The sequence below is a fragment of the Epinephelus fuscoguttatus genome, linkage group LG14 (assembly GCF_011397635.1).
Source record: "Epinephelus fuscoguttatus linkage group LG14, E.fuscoguttatus.final_Chr_v1".
NCBI lineage: Eukaryota > Metazoa > Chordata > Actinopteri > Perciformes > Serranidae > Epinephelus > Epinephelus fuscoguttatus.
Genome location: NC_064765.1, coordinates 1,585,783 through 1,605,260, shown reverse-complemented (window position 1 = coordinate 1,605,260; position 19,478 = coordinate 1,585,783). Strand labels below are relative to the sequence as shown.

Genomic DNA, 19,478 nt, shown 5'->3' with positions numbered 1-19,478 from the left:
TTGTTGCCAAAATGGAATTGACCTGGATAAATGAGAATATCCACAGAACTACACTTGAAGTGCATGGAACCCACATTTTCAAAATGTAATAAAACTCCGCTAATGCATTTCAAAAACGTCGACTCGTTCGTCGTGCTGTGTTTACATGGCAACTTGCGCAAGACTCAAGAACTAGCACCACCACTAGCCATCAGCTAGTCTCACGCGAGTTGCCATGTGTTGACCACGGTGAGAAGTGATGCTATAAAAGTGGAGTAAATTACGTCTTTTCAAGTCAATGTTGCATGCCGTGGCTTCAGGGCACTTGGATTACGACGGACGAGCTGTTCTGACGTTTTTGAAATGCATTAGCAGAGTTTTATTACATTTTCAAAATGTGGGTTCCGTGCACTTCAAGTGTAGCTGTTATTCTGGCTAGCTGTTATCCTCCGATACCCCGAACGAGTTTTGTGGATTAAAAAACTACACTGGACTTCTTGTCGCCATGAGGGTCAGTAAGTACTGTCTGTGTTTTCATTCTGAAGTGGCCATTTCCTTTAAGAGACTGTTCAAACAGTGTGAACACATGCAAGGGTCTGGAAGACACGTTTTCTTTAAAGATCTGCAGTAACATAAATATGAAGCCAGTTCCTGGTTGTGATAAGTGCTGTACTGTAATTTGGGCAATTTTTAAAGAGCACATGGCTTAAAAACCAGTGTGAGGGTCAGGAAAACATGTTTTCTCAGTCGGTGGTAAAATACAAACTCTATCACCAAAAAATTGAAGGCAAATCACCAGGATTTAGAAGGCGTGTTTTCTTTGAAAGGCTGCGTTACAGTTAATATGAAACACGACCATTTACAGTGATTTTGATGGAATATCACTTTTTTAAGCTCACATGAGTTTTTGTGACGGGAGCGTTTGTTACACACGATGTGTTCATGTTGTAAAAGTATAAAAATCCAATGTTAACCTCTGTCTCTGGCTGTGATTAATGATGTCATTTCGGTGTGTTTTTTTTAAACAGAACATGTCTTCCAAACTCATTCAAGGGTCTGGAGCAGGGGCGTAAATAGACAGTGCAGTTGCACCAGGCCCTGTGGGGTGGAGGGGCCCGTAGAGAGAGCGGGCCACCTCGAATATTAACCTGTGTTCAAAGAGGAATGATAAAAATGAATGTTCCTAATTTAAAACATATTTGCTATATATGTCCTTAAAGTGGAAATGAAACGTGCATGTTTTGGCACTGGTTGTGCGGAAATAAATTTTAAAAAACACCTTGCCTAAAATTTGATTTTAAAAAGATGTTAAAACCACAGATATGACCAATTTATTTTCGGAATTTCTACCTAACAATCTAGCTAGTGCCTCGCCATTTTGAAGTGAAGTCACTGCCTACGTAAAGGGGCTGGTTGGTTCAACCCACATTAACTTGAATGACTGCTTCATTTCCACTTTAAGAAGTCAAACCCATCTGCATCATGGTTTACTGTATTATACTTTATTATTTTTTAAATAGTCAGCAGCTGTCTAAAACAAAATTATGTGCTTTTTCTACATAAGCTCCAAAATCTTTAAATATACTTTAAAAAGTATTTAATTAAATGATTCAGATCTTACTTTCTTTGACATTTTTGTCAGATATGCAGTGATGATTTCTGGGTAATATGTATGTTGATGTTGCTCAATGTCAAGTCTCTGTGTTAAGATAATACATGCACGATATCTTGCACCGGGGCCCATTGTGAAAGCAAAAGTAAATGCCGAAATTTATCATCAAAAATTGGAAGGCATGTTTTTTTGCAAAATCTGCTGTAAAATAAATAAAAAATACAGCCAAAATAAAAAAGATAAGTTCCGCCCCAGTGCTAAAAAAAATAATTTGACCTGCCTCCTTTTTTACCCCACAATAAATAACCAAGAGTCCCTAAAGGCTGAGAGAGGCCTCAGAGAGCGTTCATTGTTTTTAAACAAAGTTCAGTCTTTCAGCTGATTTATTCAGCCAGTTTTAATTTAGTTGTGGCGCTAATTAATTTAATTACTTTGAAATAAAGACTTTTTATTCCAGGCTCTTTGGGCCCCGCTCCTTCCCTCCCACAGGGGCCCTGTGTAATCAGTCCCAGTGTCCCCCTCTACGACCCCCTGAGCACAGACAGGTAGATGAGCATTGTGGGGTTCAGATCCACATCCTGTCGCTGACAGAAGGCACTGGTGGCGGCCGCCCCTCGGTGACACGCTGTGTGCAGCCGCCAAGCAGGAGTAAATGATGGATGGCGTGTTATTGCTCCCACAGGTCTCGCTGGGCACAGTTCCAGTATGATTGCCAACCCTCGGAGCAGAGCGCCAGCAGCTGCAAGCAGGAGAACTACGGAGCATGTCTACTTGCGTACACCGGCCTGATAGGTAAGAACTAAATCTCTGTGTGCCGGCTCGGCTTCTTTCTGTAATGGATCAGGAACAAACAGGTTTTAGAGGGAGGAAGGCGGGGAGCAGACAGGAGCGCTGAGCAGGACTCAAAAGAATGAATTGTGATGAGAGGCGTGCTCCAACAATCGATGGAGCGCTGATTAATGTGGCTGCAGCATGCCCGGCCAAGTCGTTGGCATTATAAGTAGTGCAATTACAACTATTGACCGCTGTTTTGAGAGAATTATCCCTGACGTGACGATGAGTGGGAGCAGGCAGAGGCGTAGAGCACGGCTTATTGTACTTTAGATAAAAACTTAACAAAAGATCACGTAATGCACAAAAGGTTGTTAAAAAGCACTCAGTCTAAACATGTCATTACAGGACAACAATGCAGCTCTGAACTGCTGCTGCTGCTGCAGGAAGAAAGCTTGTTTAGTTTGTGTAGTCGCAGGGACTGAGAGAGACAGATAAAGACGGACAGAGACAGAGAGGTGTGCTGCAGTGATTGGCCATTCTAGACAACTGAAGTAGAAGTGAGACTCTGAGGTGTTGTTGTTTGGAAGTCTGGGACCCAGAAAATCAATGGAGGTAAATCAAAACTTTTTTCGCCACACTGCCTCAAAGTGCAGCAATTCTATTTCCCACCTCTTTAAAAAAAAAAAAATACAAGCTACAAGGCGATATTACCCTTCCTGGAGAATGACTTCCAATCACTTCCTGCTGAAAGGCTCCAAAGGCAGAGGAGAATAAAAAGAAGACATCTGAGAGACCTGTGTGATGGTGGCTGGACTCTGCTGCAGGTCGCTGCACTCGTCAGAGTCCACTGAGCTGCCGGCCGCTGGATATTCATGTAGGAGACAAACAAATGCTGCTTCAGTTGCTGTTTGGATCTGATGTGTCGGAGCTTTAAACGGCTCAGAGATCAAGAGGACGCTGCACACACAAACAGCTCTGTGTCTCTGTGTGTGCATATTTATGATCAATACAGGCTGAAGTAATTGCCTGTTTACCAGATATCACAGATATTTTTAGCACAGTTTCCGTTCAGTTATGTATCCAGACAACACTCAGTTACGTCAGGCCCTGTCAGCAACTGGGATTAAACCAGTTGACATTTAATCACCAGGCTGCCTCCAGAACTCATCTGCCACTCAGTCTCTGTCTGTATGTACCCAGATATTTTTGTAAACCGATGTTTTTCCCCTCAGTTTAAAAGTAAAATCCGTCCAAACGACCTCGTTCCAGGTCCAGTTCAGACCAAAGTGTCACGATGAGATGAGTTGCTGCTGTAACTTCTGTATTTCCACGACTGACAGCTGAGACTCACTATAATATTTATAAATAAAAATAAAAAGCCTCCTGTTAACAAATGAAGGGATTCTGCTTTTATTTTGAAACAGAAACAGGAAGTGATGTCTGTCTGGTCTGTGACAGGTTGAAACTGTAGATGGCTGTTGATAAAATCAAGACAGGACAGAATAAAAAAAAAATTAAAAATTAAAAAAAATTCTTTTCATGCTCAGATTCGATCACTGTGGTGTGAACATGATGATGATGATGATGATGTCACCCCCCCTCTTCGTCTCTACAGGAAGCACAATAACTCCCAACTACCTGGACAACTCCACGTCCAACGTGGGGCCATGGTGCTCCTGCGCAGCCAGCGGCAACCACAGGGAACAATGCAACGACTTCCTCACGTTCTTCCACGACAACGTCTGCCTGAGTGAGTACCAGCTGACCTCTGACAGTCACACGGAGACGAGCGTGAACAAAATAATCGATTTCAATCTTCAAAAGTCTTTTTGATGTGTGTCGTAACGCGGAGACGAGTCAGACGGAGACCAGGTCATTGTGTTTGTTTGAGGTTTTACACGTGCTGCTGTCAGAACTCCGTCTGTGCGTCTGTTTCCTGGTTCACATGAACAAGAACACATCGTCCTGTAGTTTGTGGGACCGACCTGTGGAGCAGTTTATATCACTCTAAAGCTTTTAAAGACAGATTTTTATTTATTTATTGTTTTGTCAGACCTACTGTCCTTACATTAACTGTTCTAGACAATGAACACATTAAAGATGAGCTCGCAGGATTTTCCCTAAAACACGAATGTATAGACTTAATCATAAGTGATCCCTCTCAGTCATCACTTAGGATTAACTTATCTTATCATCACTTGTCACTTTCACCCTCTGTCAGTGTGTGATGGTGTTTAACTGCAGCTTATTCTGCCTCTGTGCTGGTGATAGACGAGGCTGTGCTGGCATAATGTTTTCACATTGTCCGTCCATCTGTATGTACATACATCTGTCTCATTCTTATGAACGTGATGTCTCAACAACACCTGGAGAGAACGTCTTCAAATTTGACACAAGCGTCCACTTGGACTTCACAATTAACTGATCAGATTTTGGTGATCAAAGGTCACGGTGTATTTTTTTTTGCCATAACTGAAGAATTCAGACACTAATTCTGACCAAACTTGACACAAATGTCTAACAGGATAAAATAATGAAGGTCAAAAGGTCAAAGGTCAGCTTGACTGTGACATCATCATGTTTTAACGTCATATCTCAGGAACAGAAGGGGAGACATTTGGTCAGATACTGAATTGGTGACTCTAATCTTGAACCTGTGCTGATTGTATAGATCTTCTGTGTGTGAAGCATCCATGTTTTAGAGTCTGAAGCTTCTTTACAGCAGCATCTGTGTTTGAAGAACTGTCACGGCTTCATGTGAGAAACTGCAACTTGACTGGTTTGTGGAGGAATACAACTGCAAGGCGGTGATGCTAGGTAGCAGACAGTTATGTGGGAATATTGATCCCACTCTCATGTCTGTGGTTGCATATGGAGATAAGCTTTGAGCATCAGAGGTGCTGGTAGGTTTATTCTTTCAGCTCCAGCTCTGTGCTTAACACACAGTCATGTGAGTGATATCGGTGTGCTCATCTGACTCTGGGTAAGGAAGCAAATACATCAAATACAATATATTGTGTACTATTTTATTTTAAAGATCAAACAATATGTAGACTCATAACCTCAGTATAAATCCCAGATTTTGTCCTGTTCATCATTTAGAAAGAATAAGAATAATGTCTTCCTGCCTGTCACTACACTGTCAGAGGGGCCGTACACATGCCGCGTTTTTTACACCCTCAAATTAATCGTTTTCAATGTAGACATGCAGCAGGTACCCACTGCACGTCATGTGACGAGGACCGACCAATCACAGTTGACAGACATCTTTCCTTCTTCAGTAAATATCAGTGTGTGATAAATATGGAGGAGAAGTTGATCATGTTAAAGCAGAGCTGTCAGAGCGTCACATCTGTCCCACAGACACAGGAAGTAGATCAGCTCTGCACTCAGGATCTCAGTGCTTGTTGAGGTTGCTCAGCAACCTCAGACACAACCTGCCGCCGCGCTGGAACAGAAGAGGCACAACAGTAGAGCCCAGCGCCTGACCTCACGTTTTCCAAGTAGCATGTGTACAGCCCTAACTGATCAGCAGGCTCAAACACAAACTGAGGATTTTTTTTAAATTGATTTCAGCACTGATCCAAAATGAAAATCTGTGGTATGTTTTTTTGGTTTGTTTTTTGCATATAATATGATAAACAATATTCATTTATGATAAAAAATTTAATAATCTCACACAATACATTACAAGCTAAAATGATCTCAGGCAGGCTCAAAGAACTACTGAGTAGATTTCAGAAGAAACTTTGAATCAGAAATTTGATTTAATCCTGAAAACTTCAAGAAAACATTTAAACATTCTTGGTAAAGTCGATGGCGGCACGGTGGTGTGGTGGTTAGCACTGTCGCCTCACAGCTGGTTCGATCCCGGGTGTGGGAGCCCTTCTGTGCAGAGTTTGCATGTTCTCGCCGTGTCAGCGTGGGTTTCCTCCAGGTGCTCCAGCTTCCTCCCACAGTCCAAAGACATGCAGGTTAATTGGTGACTCTAAATTGTCCGTAGGTGTGAATGTGAGTGTGAATGGTTGTCTGTCTCTATGTGTCAGTCCTGTGATAGTCTGGTGACCTCTCACCCAGTGACACCTGGGATAGGCTCCAGCACCCCGCGACCCTCAAGTGGTTAGAGAATGGATGGATGGATGGAAAAGTCGATCAACAAACTGAAGCTTCAATATGGAGCAGAGAGAACAATTATCTTTGAACAGTAGATCTGAGTTTTGACTTTATTTCTCACAACACCACTAACTTTGATTTTAATCCTGACTAAATACAACACATGATCGTCACACACGTGCACGAGGAGGAGACAGTGACAACATCCTGAATTTTACAAGCAGCATCTTTATTCCTAAAATCTGAGGAAAATCTGTGTGTGCAGACTCCATATGGGCCTGCAGATCAGGCTGTTGTCACGCACTGTTCATACGTTTCCTACGAGAAGTAATGTACCAAAACTCCTACATACTGTACTGATGAGCCAGTAATTTGTGTATAACCCACATCATTTGGAAGGCTGTGATCATGTGAACGAGGCTCTGACGGGAGCAAAGAATTAAGCAGGGAGCGGTCTTATAAGGCGGCAGGTTGGGGTGATGGATGGTCACAAAACACAGGACTTTACCCCACGATTTTCTCCAGGAGATTATTGGAGCCAAACATTGAGAGTCATTCACGGCACATTGTCACCATGTTTTAATTCCTGCTCCTAACCACAGTAACTTCACGTTAAGTTTGTAACGTCATTTGCTAATGTGCAGGATATCATCTGAACCTTCGTATGAGGATACGTTGAACTGATGAGTCGTCAGTAGACTTCCACTCTGCTGTATCTGTCAGTATCTGCAGGGAGTGGTGACACCAGTGACACATCAGCAAAGACTCGTCCTCTCCGTGTGTTTACTTCAGTCTGCATTAATTTATTTCTTTGCACAAATAAGACTGGGAGACAAACGAGCCTGTGAGTGATGGCAGCAGTCACAGAGCGCTGACATTAAGAGCTGCTGGCGCTCAGTAATGAGGTTCCACATATAATATCTGTGGGTTCAGACGATGCTGAATTTTCACTGCAGGAAAAAAACTGTCCAATAATAGAAACATCTTTTTAAGTGGCAGAACAAACGATAAAATAAAGGTGATAAACGGCAGCTGATGTGACACAAGGATTATCCACCAATCCTCTGCAGCCTTTTGTTGTAGCTTGTATTCATCCAACAACAACAACAACAACAACAACAACAACAACAACAAGCAAACAGCTGCGATGATAGCGGATCATCCCTCTGAATGAGTGATAGCACCAGTGACAGAAGAATGACGCCAGTGACAAAGTAATACAAGCTGTAGCTGCTGGTGTCACAGCAGACACCCGAGTTTATTCTGGGTTATTATTTTTTTTCCAACAACAGAAGAAGACAAGTTCTTACGAAGCTGTCGGCATGAATAACAACACCAGTGACAGACCAATGACACCAGTGACAGAACAAAGCGAACTGCAGCTGCTGTCAGTGTTGTCACTGTTTGTTAAGTTTCTACGAGGCTAAGTCTCAGTTCAATTATTACAAAGACAACAAAGAACCAACTTCTTATCAGACATGAAGCCTCTCACCCTGCAAAACACCGGACACCGACGCATTTCGTGCCACAGCTCCACAGCGGATCCGAGAAACAATCTTTACCAGTCTAACCAGTGGGCCAAAGTCTGCTGGACACCAGAGGCTGACAGTTCTTTTAGCTTTTCTGCAGCTCTTTAAGTCAGTTGGTCCATCGATTGACAGTCGGTCAGTCCACAAAAATTTCCCCACTCTTTGATGGCCACAGTTTTTGCACTCGGTCTCCCACATTAGGGGCGTGGCAATAGGAGGAGCCTATCGCAAAAAGGTGCATAACTTCCAAGCCATCACATCCTCACTGTGACTTCGTCACATGTCCACGTTTGGTCATGGACTTTCCACGTCCACATATGACGTCCAAGGTACCCTGGGTGTGTTGGTTGTTGTCGCATGGTTACGTTTAGCCAACACACACACATGGTTGGGTTTAGGAAAAAAGAACAGGGTTTGGTTTTACAATCTTACAGGAAGTGAGCACAGACCTCCTGGGTGAAAGTCTGTGGTTATTGGACCCATCCACCACCCCTCCCACCCACCATACTTGGACTTCAGTTTCCTTAACTTCCATTGTTGTCCCGTGATGCTGCTGGATTCTGTTAAACAATAATGGCAACGGGACATGTATCATTCCGATCTGAAAGGACTACTTTTTTTGTCTGTGTCTGACACCAGAAATCACTGACCAAGCACCAGTTTCTGACAACTTCAGATCTTAAGATTTGCACATGATTTTGTGGAAAGACTGATCACTGGCTATAAGACAGCTGATTTCCTGGCAGTCAGCAAGAAGGGTTAACAAGTGGATGCATTCCCCACATGTGGTTGCAGCCAGACTCGGACCAGCCATCGACAGCTAGTCTACTTTGCTGGCCGCAAGGCTGCTACCAACAATGTTGGGAAAAAACAAAAACCTTAGGCAAAAAACCAGAGGACCTGTCAGCTGCAGCTCACCTGATGTTGGAACAGTCCATCTGATTTGGGGTTACAAGATCCCAGAATTTACTTACCTGTGATTACCCATGCTGACAGTCAGGGTGTAAATCACCAGGTTTGTCACGATATGATATTATAGTGATTTTTTTTAGAAAAAGATACTCGGGTATAAATAAAATATATCTTCTTCTTCTTCCTCTTCAAACAATAGCACAAACAGCTGAAGGAGCTCAAAACAGAATTTTACCTCATGTAACAAATTTGGTCTCATTCCTTCTGGACTTTTGTTTACTTTCCTCACTTCTGTTTCTCTTTTCATGCGCTGAGCTGAACTGACAGTCAAAGTGATGTCATTCACCGATGGGCTGCATTGTCTCTGACGTCAACCTGCTGAATAAGAAAAAAAGGCCTCTCTGTTATTTAGTAGACGTTGATATGTAGTTTTGTTGTTGTGGCCTTATGTCATATTTCAAAATAATATTAGGAATAGAGTTAGTAAAAAAATAGCAAAATAAAAACATTTTATTTTTCTTCTTGAATCTTAAAATCACTCTCTTAATATTATACAGCTGCACAGGTCGGCTCTTGTACCCAGGCTCAGTCTAATGTTTCGTCCCAGAGCAACAATAACGCACCACAGTCAATAATGAGAACAATGGATCTTGATACTTTTTACAGTGTAATTTCCCAAAGTAAATTCTTTATGAGCATCATAATTTTAAAATAAATGATACCAGACCTACTTCACAACAAACAAAAACAAAGTGACTACAGCTTGTAATTATAAGGTGGGGACTCAGTAATTTAAAATATATATATATATATATATATTTGTCTGGACTTACTGCCCTCACCTCTTCTCTCCTGCCCTCATATTCACATATATCCGTCCCAGTGCAGGTGTTCAGTCAGCATTTGATTGATATCCTGTACAACTGCTAAATAATTCAGATTTAATTTGCAGGCAGTAATCTGAAGCAGAACCAAATTAACTGCTGTTTGTATATAAATGCTAATATGTATCTGTCAGTCGACATAAGTTTGATAAGTAACGAGCAGGAGCTGTGAAGCAGGAGACTGACTGCTCTCTTCAGGAAATACAGATACACAACAGGCTGCTGCAGCACGTCATTAAAATAAACTAAGTTACACAGTGTTTCCACACCGAGCACAAATAAAGCTAAATGTATTTAATAAGCTTTAAAAAATGTTTTCAAACAGCTTTAACCCTTCAGAGTCCAGATTAGTTTGGTTTATTTGTGCAGAGTTTCTTTGTGTTCTTGTCTTTGTTTTGCACTTTTATGCCACATGGTTGATTTCCTTTGTTTCAGCAGACACTCAGCTGTGAGGCTGATTTATTGTTTTGTCAGTTTAACAAAGTATAGAGCTGCCAGGAACTTGACGTATGAATGAAGTGACAGAGGCGCCTGTAATTAAAGTTATAACAAGGTCTGTGTGAATACTTGATTCTGATTGGCTGCAGGGTGTCTGTTAAAAACTGATAATGGACACCTACTAAGCCGTTATGGTGAAACTGTTCTAAATAAATGTGCTGGTATCAGTATCTGTAATCTGATTACAATTAATTTACAACACTGAGAGTAACATTAGTCCCTCAGAGTCCATTCATTCCTGTGGGAATATGAAATAGTAGTGTAACTCCTCTCCTGCATAATATTGTGGTCCAGAATTTGCCTCGAGAAAAAGTATTTATTAAGAATTTGTTTTTTGTGTTTTTTTTAATGCAAAAAGCAGTGGGCAACATGGCGGTGCAGTGGTTAGCATTGCCGCCTTGCCGTGGTGGGGGAGCCCCGCTGTGTGGAGTTTGCATGTTCCCTCCATGTCAGCGTGGGTTTCCTCCGGGTGCTCTGACATGTTCTCCCTGTGTCAGTGTGGGTTTCCTCCAGGTGCTCTGACATGTTCTCCCTGTGTCAGCGTGGGTTTCCTCCAGGTGCTCCCACATGTTCTCCCTGTGTCAGCGTGGGTTTCCTCCAGGTGCTCTGACATGTTCTCCCTGTGTCAGCGTGGGTTTCCTCCAGGTGCTCTGACATGTTCTCCCTGTGTCAGCGTGGGTTTCCTCCAGGTGCTCTGACATGTTCTCCCTGTGTCAGCGTGGGTTTCCTCCAGGTGCTCCCACATGTTCTCCCTGTGTCAGCGTGGGTTTCCTCCAGGTGCTCCCACATGTTCTCCCTGTGTCAGCGTGGGTTTCCTCCAGGTGCTCTGACATGTTCTCCCTGTGTCAGCGTGGGTTTCCTCCAGGTGCTCCCACATGTTCTCCCTGTGTCAGCGTGGGTTTCCTCCAGGTGCTCTGACATGTTCTCCCTGTGTCAGTGTGGGTTTCCTCCAGGTGCTCTGACATGTTCTCCCTGTGTCAGTGTGGGTTTCCTCCAGGTGCTCTGACATGTTCTCCCTGTGTCAGTGTGGGTTTCCTCCAGGTGCTCTGACATGTCCCCCCCCGTGTCAGCGTGGGTTTCCTCCAGGTGCTCTGACATGTTCTCCCCGTGTCAGTGTGGGTTTCCTCCAGGTGCTCTGACATGTTCTCCCTGTGTCAGCGTGGGTTTCCTCCAGGTGCTCTGACATGTTCTCCCTGTGTCAGCGTGGGTTTCCTCCAGGTGCTCTGACATGTTCTCCCTGTGTCAGCGTGGGTTTCCTCCAGGTGCTCTGACATGTTCTCCCTGTGTCAGCGTGGGTTTCCTCCAGGTGCTCTGACATGTCCCCCCCCGTGTCAGTGTGGGTTTCCTCCAGGTGCTCTGACATGTTCTCCCCGTGTCAGCGTGGGTTTCCTCCAGGTGCTCCCACATGTTCTCCCTGTGTCAGCGTGGGTTTCCTCCAGGTGCTCTGACATGTTCTCCCTGTGTCAGCGTGGGTTTCCTCCAGGTGCTCTGACATGTTCTCCCTGAGTCAGTGTGGGTTTCCTCCAGGTGCTCCCACATGTTCTCCCCATGTCAACGTGGGCTGGCTGTTAAAAAGTGAGAGTATGTTCACAGATTTACAGACAGACTTCAGAGGGGTTTAAACAAAGCGGTGGTGGAGAACAGGTGGACATTCTGTGTTACAGAACAGAGGACAGGACATCTGGTCAGTTTAAAACAGCATATCTTTTATAAACTCCAGAATCTGACGACACAGAATTTCAGACAAGTGGAAAAAGTAAAAAAAAAGCTCCAGCTCTCACTCAGCAGCTCGGTGGTTAATCCAGTGATAAGTGTAATAATCCAGTAAGAGGCAGCGAGTCGTCATCAAAGCATCAACGATGGAGAGAAAAGCATAAAAACAACCATCTGGAGGAGAAGCACCAATAAAAGACAAGAAGTACATGAGAAGAAGAAAACGGAGATTCATGAAGAACAAACAGACTAAAATTTCAGTATTACTCATTAAAAGCATTATCTTCCTCTCCAGTGACAGAACTCTCTGTTCACTAAATCACTTGTATTAATTGTGCTGCACAAAGGGATCACCACTTCAACTGCTCTAATGGGCTTTAATGACTCAGTCAGTGGTTTAAAATCGCAGCTGCAGATTCCCCAAAGAACAGCAACAGTCCCTCACAAAATGTTCCAGGGTTTTCAGAAACATTTTCTTCCCGACAGACCTGGATTTTTTTTTTCTCTCTAATAGATTTAAAGCCCACCAGCGTCTGCTCTCAGCAGGCAGGTTGTGCTTTTAGCAATGCAGATGTAGATGTGAGCCTGGCTCAAGTGAAGGAGATCACAGAAGAGCACAGGATAGTTTTTATGGCTCTGAACTAGCCAAAGGAATCATGTTTACGGGAGGTTCGTCCGCGTCATTCTTGTGGACACAATATCTGAAGAACACCTTCAGGGAATTTCTTCAAATTTGGCACAAACTTCACTTGGACTCAATAAACTGATTAGATGGTTAGCTTTGCTGGTCAAAGGCTACTGTGACCTTGACTCCATAACACCTTGAGGGCATTACTTCAAATTTGGCACAAATGTCCTCTTTGACTCTAGAATTAACTGATTAGATTGTGGTGGTCATAGGCCAAGGTCATTGTGACCTTGACCTGTGACCACCATAATCTAATCATTCATTCTTGAGTCCAAATGAATGTTTGCACCAAATTTGAAAAAAAAATTCTCTGAAGGTGTCCTTGAGATATTACATTCATGAGAATAAGATGGATGCAAGGTCATTGTGACCTTGCATCCATCTTATTCTCTCAAATCTGATATCTAAAGAACGCCTTGAGGGAATTTCTTCATATTTGACACAATCATCACTTTGACTCAACGAGCTTGTTAGAGTTTGGTGGTCTAAGGTCAAGGTCACCGGGACCTTGACTGTGTCATTTCTGTGAACACATCTCAAAAACGCCTTTAGGGAGGTTTTTTTTTTTGTTTTTTTTTTAAGTTCGGCACAAATGTTCGCCTGGACGTAACAACAAACTGATTAGATAATTAGATTTGGTGGTCAGAGGTCACTGTGACCTTACAGCCATCTTATTCTCATGAATGTAATATCTCAAGAACACCTTCAGAGAATTTTTTTCAAATTTGGTGCAAACATTCATTTTACTCAAGAATGAACTGAATAGATGTTGGTGGTCATAGGTCAAAGGTCTCTACCCTGTGACTACTGTGAAAAAAAACCTTTAATTTCCCTCAATAAACAACATAAAGAAAGGTCTGCACCCTGTAGTTCCCTTAAGTGCCATTTATCAGCACATCCACAGGTGACGTTTGAAGCTAATGTTCCTCCTCAGACTTGTTTCAGACAGTCTGAGACGTCACCTGTGGATGTGCTGATAAATGGCACTTAAGGGAACTACAGGGTGCAGACCTCTCTTCATGTTGTTTCTCTTATCTGGTGTATCTGTTATTGGTCCAGCGCCTGAAAAAACTTCTGGATGTGCGTGACTCCCTTGCTTTTTGTGTCCTTTTCTTCAGACTCCTCAGCTGTTCCTCCTTGGCTCCCCATAGTCTGGTTTTTGAAGGTCCAGTGTGTGATTTAGGGGATAAACTGGAAAAATGGAATATAATATCATCAGTATCTTTTCTTTAGTGTAAATAATTAAATAATTTCCCCTTGGGGATCAATAAAGTATTTCTGATTCTGATTCTGATTCTGATCAGCTGGAAATCAGAATGGTTGTGTTCTCGTTACCTTTGAATGAGACGTTTGTATCTACACAGGGAGCAGGTCCTTGTCTACAGAGATCACCATGTTGCACCGTCATGTTTCTACAGTAGCCCAGAACGGACAAACCAAACCCTGACTGTAGATGAGTCCATCACTGTTTTCACATTGGCCGCCATATTTAGCAGCCCCTCCGTGACAAGAGCATCCAAAACACATTCATTTTGTTTAACATGAAACTTTATTCAGCGTTTGTTTGTGTGAATGGAATTAAAGGCCTGTCCCAAATATAGGCCTGTTGAATTTAGTGATTTAAGTAAATAATAGCCCGGCCTACTAATTGAAGTTTTGTGGTACAACAGTTTATAGTTTGTAATATTAAATTTTTCTTTCTCTTCAGTGACATCTGAGCTGTTTGTCAGAGGCCTGCATTTGAAAAGAAAATGATAGCATCTTTTAAATTGTTGATCTTTGTTATCATTGCCCCGAGGAAAAATACCGTTAAAAATACGACTATATGGATACTTGATTGATACCTCAAAATCACACTGTAAATCATTGGCTCTACTGTAAAGTATTACTGTAAATTTTACCAATCAGATCAGAGACCTGAACGCTGCAGACAAAAAACCTGCACAAACGAGTGTTGAAACTATTTCTGGAGCAATTATCAGGTGCTGTATCTGCTCTGCCACCTGACACACATCACTCAATGAGATAATGACATTTCCCAAAATGCCTCTGTTCTCTCAGGAAGCAGCGGCGAATAACAAATAAAATGCACATTATCCTGCAGTGAGTTAAACCTCCCAGCGTCGTCACATATATTTTTCAAGCGGTTGATGGATGTCTTGTTTTTCAATGAAACTCCTCATGTGCATCCTGCAGCCAGGACTCAGACTTGCCAAGGCGGCTCCTCGCTGCTGTTTACTGTAAGCTCCTTAGAGACCCAGAAAAACAAACCTCAGACTGACTGGCCTCATTTCCCTGCGTCTGAGCAAAGAAGCGCTCCTCTCTTCCTGCCTGAGCGGGCGGCTGAAGCCAAACAGCGCGTACGTGATAATAAGGATGAACAAGTTTCTAATGGGAAAGGCGATTCATGGACCGGCAGTGCACGCCGTGCTCTCATCTCAATTGGAGTTCAGTCTCGTTTGCCAGGCGCAGGCGAGCCACTGTTCTATTTTGGGTAGAAAGTGTGCATAATGATTTGGCACGGGGAGTTTGGATTCGAGCCAATAATTGGGAAAATGAATCCGCCCTGGGAGAGATCCTGAATGTTTTTCTTTCCCCCGTGTTCCTCGTGTAATCACAGCGTACAGAGAATGAAGAGCTGTTCGTTCTGACTGAAGCCAAAAGACTCGGCTCCTTCGCCGATGGTCCCGTTTCACAATCGGACAACACCGCCGTCAATTAAATGAATCCTCCTGGTCTCTTTTGGTGCTCGCCTCTTTCTGTGTCTGAATTCAGCTTTATTTTGCGTGCAGGCCCCCTGTGCTGCTGCGCTGGGGGCCTGCTTGCTGAGACAGGACTTCAGATGGCCTTTGATGACTTTGTAATTGAACGTAATTTGGTTTCCTGCCTCCGAACTAATGAGGTGGACAGAGAGAATAGTGGCAGGGAAGAATACAGTCGTTTGCAGGCAGGGGAGTGGGGGTGGAAAAACTGCTGAAAAAAAAAAAAAAGATTCCTCTCTGGAGTGAGCGCGCTCAGGTTTTAAAAAACAGCTGTCACCCTACCTTACCTCCTCATCACAGCCATAATAACCGCATCACTATGCAGAACGGCAGCTCTGGACTTCTTCGTTTTCTGAAAGCTGAGTGTGTCAGGGAAAAAATGAGAGGACAGATGGAGGTGAAGCTCATTTATTTCTGCAATTATTCTAATTTTTTCCTGGTAGTTAAATTGGTGGTGTAACAGGAAAGAGTGAGGGTAACCAGCAGCGTGTCGAGGAGGTTGGGGATGGGAAAAGAGGGTGCGCACAGGAAGTGCTCTGCAGTGTGGCTTTGGGGAATCAGTGAAGTCAGTAAAAGAAAAGAAAAACCCCTCAGGGAGAAACTTAAAAGTCAAAGAGATGCGAGATGGAGGTGCTTAAACAGCCGTGTCCAAACATTTACAAAGGAACTGTCACAACAGCTTACCACTGAAGATATCAATGGGCACTTCATCTCTGCGTGACGGCGGGCGGCCAGGCGAGGTAGCGGGCAGCTGGAGTTGCACCCCTCACTTCTCTCATCCGTCAGCCTGTCGGGGGACGGCTGCACGCTGCAGAACTAACTGCACACTTTTAGCGGGGCGGCACACTTTCCCACCTGTCCCACCAACACTAATGGCCCTCGGCACCATCAGCACGCCGGTCCGCAACCTTTCCTGCAAGGTGCTGATGTACACATAGTGAGCCAGGCTCAATCTGTCTCCCTCACTATCGACTCTCAGCCGTTGTGTTGCAACTTGCAGATTCCCTAATTAGCTGCAGAGCTGGCAGCAGGTGCCCACAGGTCACTCCTCCACCACCTCCATCTGCATCTGGTACTTGATGCTCAGCGCTGCACCAGCGGAGGGAGTCGAGTCAAGGCTCCACATTGATTGCTGCAGAATTTTGTTTGCAAAAGCGATGGATGGATCAATTTGTTATGATCCTGTGAGAAATCAGTGTTTGTGTGTCACACCCCGATACTCCACCGAAGGCTTGGAAATCCCATCACTAATAACCAGCGAGTCGCTCCTGACATCGGAGGCTTTTTTGCCGGGAACAGATGGAAGAATGGTGCGATTTTCATTTCTAAGCACCCACATCCATCTTACAGTATAAGCTGTGGATATTAATTGATGAATCTCTCATTCATGTCTTCATTTGAGCATATTTTAATTGAAGTGACTTTCATGCAAACGTAATTGCTGCAGAGTAGCCCATTAGCCAAATGAAAATGAGTGCTTATAGAATATTAATCCATCATCTGATCATAATTCATTCTGGTTGTGGTAAATCCAAGAACTCAGTGTAATGGGCGTCCTTTGGGGTGTATGGAGCCATATAAATCCAGCAGACTGTAAATTATACATAGCACAGAATGTACACACTTTAATATTCCTTCCAGTCACAGCCTACTTACTGTAAGTGGCCCATTTAGATATTCACCACCATCATTATATCACAGACGGCTGAGAGATGAGACTCCGAGGCTGACTGACGCTTTCAATACACTTTTACAGAACTGAGTCAAAGTCCAATGCCACCTCTCTTCTTTGGAAATTGGAATTAAAATTGTAAAAAATTAAACTGGAATCGAGGCTCTTTGCTTGTGTCTCACTCTCTGAATCATCTTTGTTATAGACTTGTTTCTGGCGCTGACAGTGAAGGTGTAATTATCTGTTTCAGTCAGGTGAGGATTCAAACCCGAAACATCCAACGCATCTGTTTGTTTAATAGAATTACATCCATCTGTTCCTCTTACACCTGTGAAGGAGGAGAAACATCTCTAAAGAGTCACATTTCTCCCGTCATTAGAAATATGCGACTGTTTCAGCAACACACTCAGTTTGTGTCAGGGTACACGCACCAACATCCCACAGCAGCGACATGCACTGTGCTGTCGCCACCGCCGACACCGGCATTTTGTTTTCAGGTCATCCGCCCAATTCTTGTGAACGCAACATATCAAGAACAACAAGAATTTGGTACAAACTGTGTTTTGACTTTAGTGGTCACAGGTCAAAGGTCACTGTGACAAGACATCTCAAGAACCCCTTGAGGGAATTCCTTCAAATTTGGCACAAACGTTCATTTGGACTCAGCTATGAGCTGATTGGATGTTGGTGGTCAAAAGACACTGTGCCCTTGTGTCCTTCTCATTCTTGCAAACACGATATCTCAGGAAGGCTTTGAGGGAATTTTCTCTAATTCTGCACAAACATCCAGTTTTGACTCAACAGTGAAGATTTTGGTGGGTGAAGGTCAAATGTCAAGGTCACTGTTTGTAAAACAAAACTTATCAAGTTCTATTCATGTCACTGATTTGGAGTGTTTTGACGTGACAGCAGACAGACAGGTTGTGATTTCACAAAACACTGCAGAAAGCAGCAGCAGGAGGTGACATAACTTTAATTTTTGGGGCTTTTGTTGAACATAATCGTCGACTGCTGTCGCTGCTGCCTGGGTGGGAAGTCAGAATCTTTTCAACATCAGCTTTGTTCAGTGATCGGATGTTGTGACTCAGCTGCAGACACTTCGTTTGTTCAGTCACATTTCCTGATAGTCAGACTTAATGTTTACCGCCTACAGTTGGTGATGTCAGCGGACAAAGGGTTAACTTTATCCTCAAGCACCACCACTGCTGCAAACAGTTTATCTCCGCTGGCTGTAAGACTGGAGGGCAACATGTGTGTGTTTCTGTCTGTCCACAGCTAAGCCCACAAACTACTGGACCCATCAGCCTAATAGTTTTTGTGCACATTTATAACTCTGTGCTGGAGGACTTCTGTGTCTGCTGTAATTCACAGTCTTAAAAAATTATTTTATTTTTTTATTTTTATTTTATTTTATTTTATCCTATTGTTTTATTTTATTTATTGTTTGTCATTGACTGCTGACTTCTTATGGTTAATTTTCATCAGATCTGATTCAACATTCAAGACATGTATTGCGGTATACACAGTAAAATCACAGCGGTTCACACCATAAGATCAAAATTTCTTAATTTCCAGTCTCCCTTCACTAAACTAAGTTAAAGCCTGATGGTGACAGAGGACGTCTCAACACTTTCAGTTCATTTCCTGTGGAGAAGCAGGAGAAGTAGTCACATGGTGGGAGTGTTTCAGTGAGTTTGGAGGCGGGGTTACGGTGTGTTCGCTGGTCTGTATTTGCATAAATTAGACTAGATTCAACTTTATGCTAATGAATCTGTCCAAAGTGATGCGCCATGCTCACAAAGTTTGGACCAAGCTATAAACTGAGCGTAACTTCCATTTCAACATTGGGGAGGACGGGGACACATTAAGTGAGGGTCTGTGCCTAAGCATCCAGCATATAATGCTGATAGATAATGTCCGGCTGCCCAGCAGCTAGCAGGAAACAGATGATTATTTTGTTCCGTTTTGAGCACATTATACTCACTTCGTCTCTGAATCTCGTGGCTGTAAGTTGCTCACAACGTAGGCTCTGGCCGAACAATTTCTGTTCACCTCCTGGAGTAGTTATCTGAAGTATAGCCGGGTACAAGATGCCATACTTGACCTCGGGGCAGCAGCGCAGCAGCCCCCTGACCTCATTGAAGGCAGCCCGCTTCGCCCTCACTGAGGGTGTGTAGTCGGGGTAAATGTGGATCCGCCTGTTGTTGTGGAAGATGGCTCCCGCTGCTGCAGCTTTCCACAAGACGTCCACCTTCTCCTGGAAGTAGTGAAACTTAACCAAAATGGGTCTAGGCGGGTTCCCATCTTTCCGCTCGGGCTGAAGACTCCTGTGAGCCTGGTCC

The 19,478-nt window shown here is 43.5% G+C and overlaps 1 protein-coding gene and 1 long non-coding RNA gene across 4 annotated transcripts in view; both read left to right on the top strand.

Annotated features, from left to right (window-relative positions):
• gfra4a (GDNF family receptor alpha 4a) overlaps positions 1-19,478 on the top strand; it is a 242,910-nt gene that overhangs the window by 193,555 nt on the left and 29,877 nt on the right. The window contains exons 5-6 of the mRNA XM_049596165.1: positions 2,274-2,383; positions 3,981-4,115. Coding sequence (XP_049452122.1) covers positions 2,274-2,383; positions 3,981-4,115 — 245 coding nt within the window. The remainder of the gene's footprint in view (positions 1-2,273; positions 2,384-3,980; positions 4,116-19,478) is intronic.
• Positions 10,762-11,803, top strand: LOC125900892 (uncharacterized). 3 transcript variants are annotated; one of them, XR_007450888.1, is made up of 4 exons: positions 10,762-11,166; positions 11,211-11,342; positions 11,432-11,607; positions 11,697-11,803. It is a non-coding gene; the product is annotated as an uncharacterized LOC125900892 (long non-coding RNA). The 3 variants fall into 3 exon arrangements; XR_007450889.1 differs by lacking the exon at positions 11,211-11,342; XR_007450887.1 differs by lacking the exon at positions 11,211-11,342 and having other exon boundaries at positions 11,388-11,607.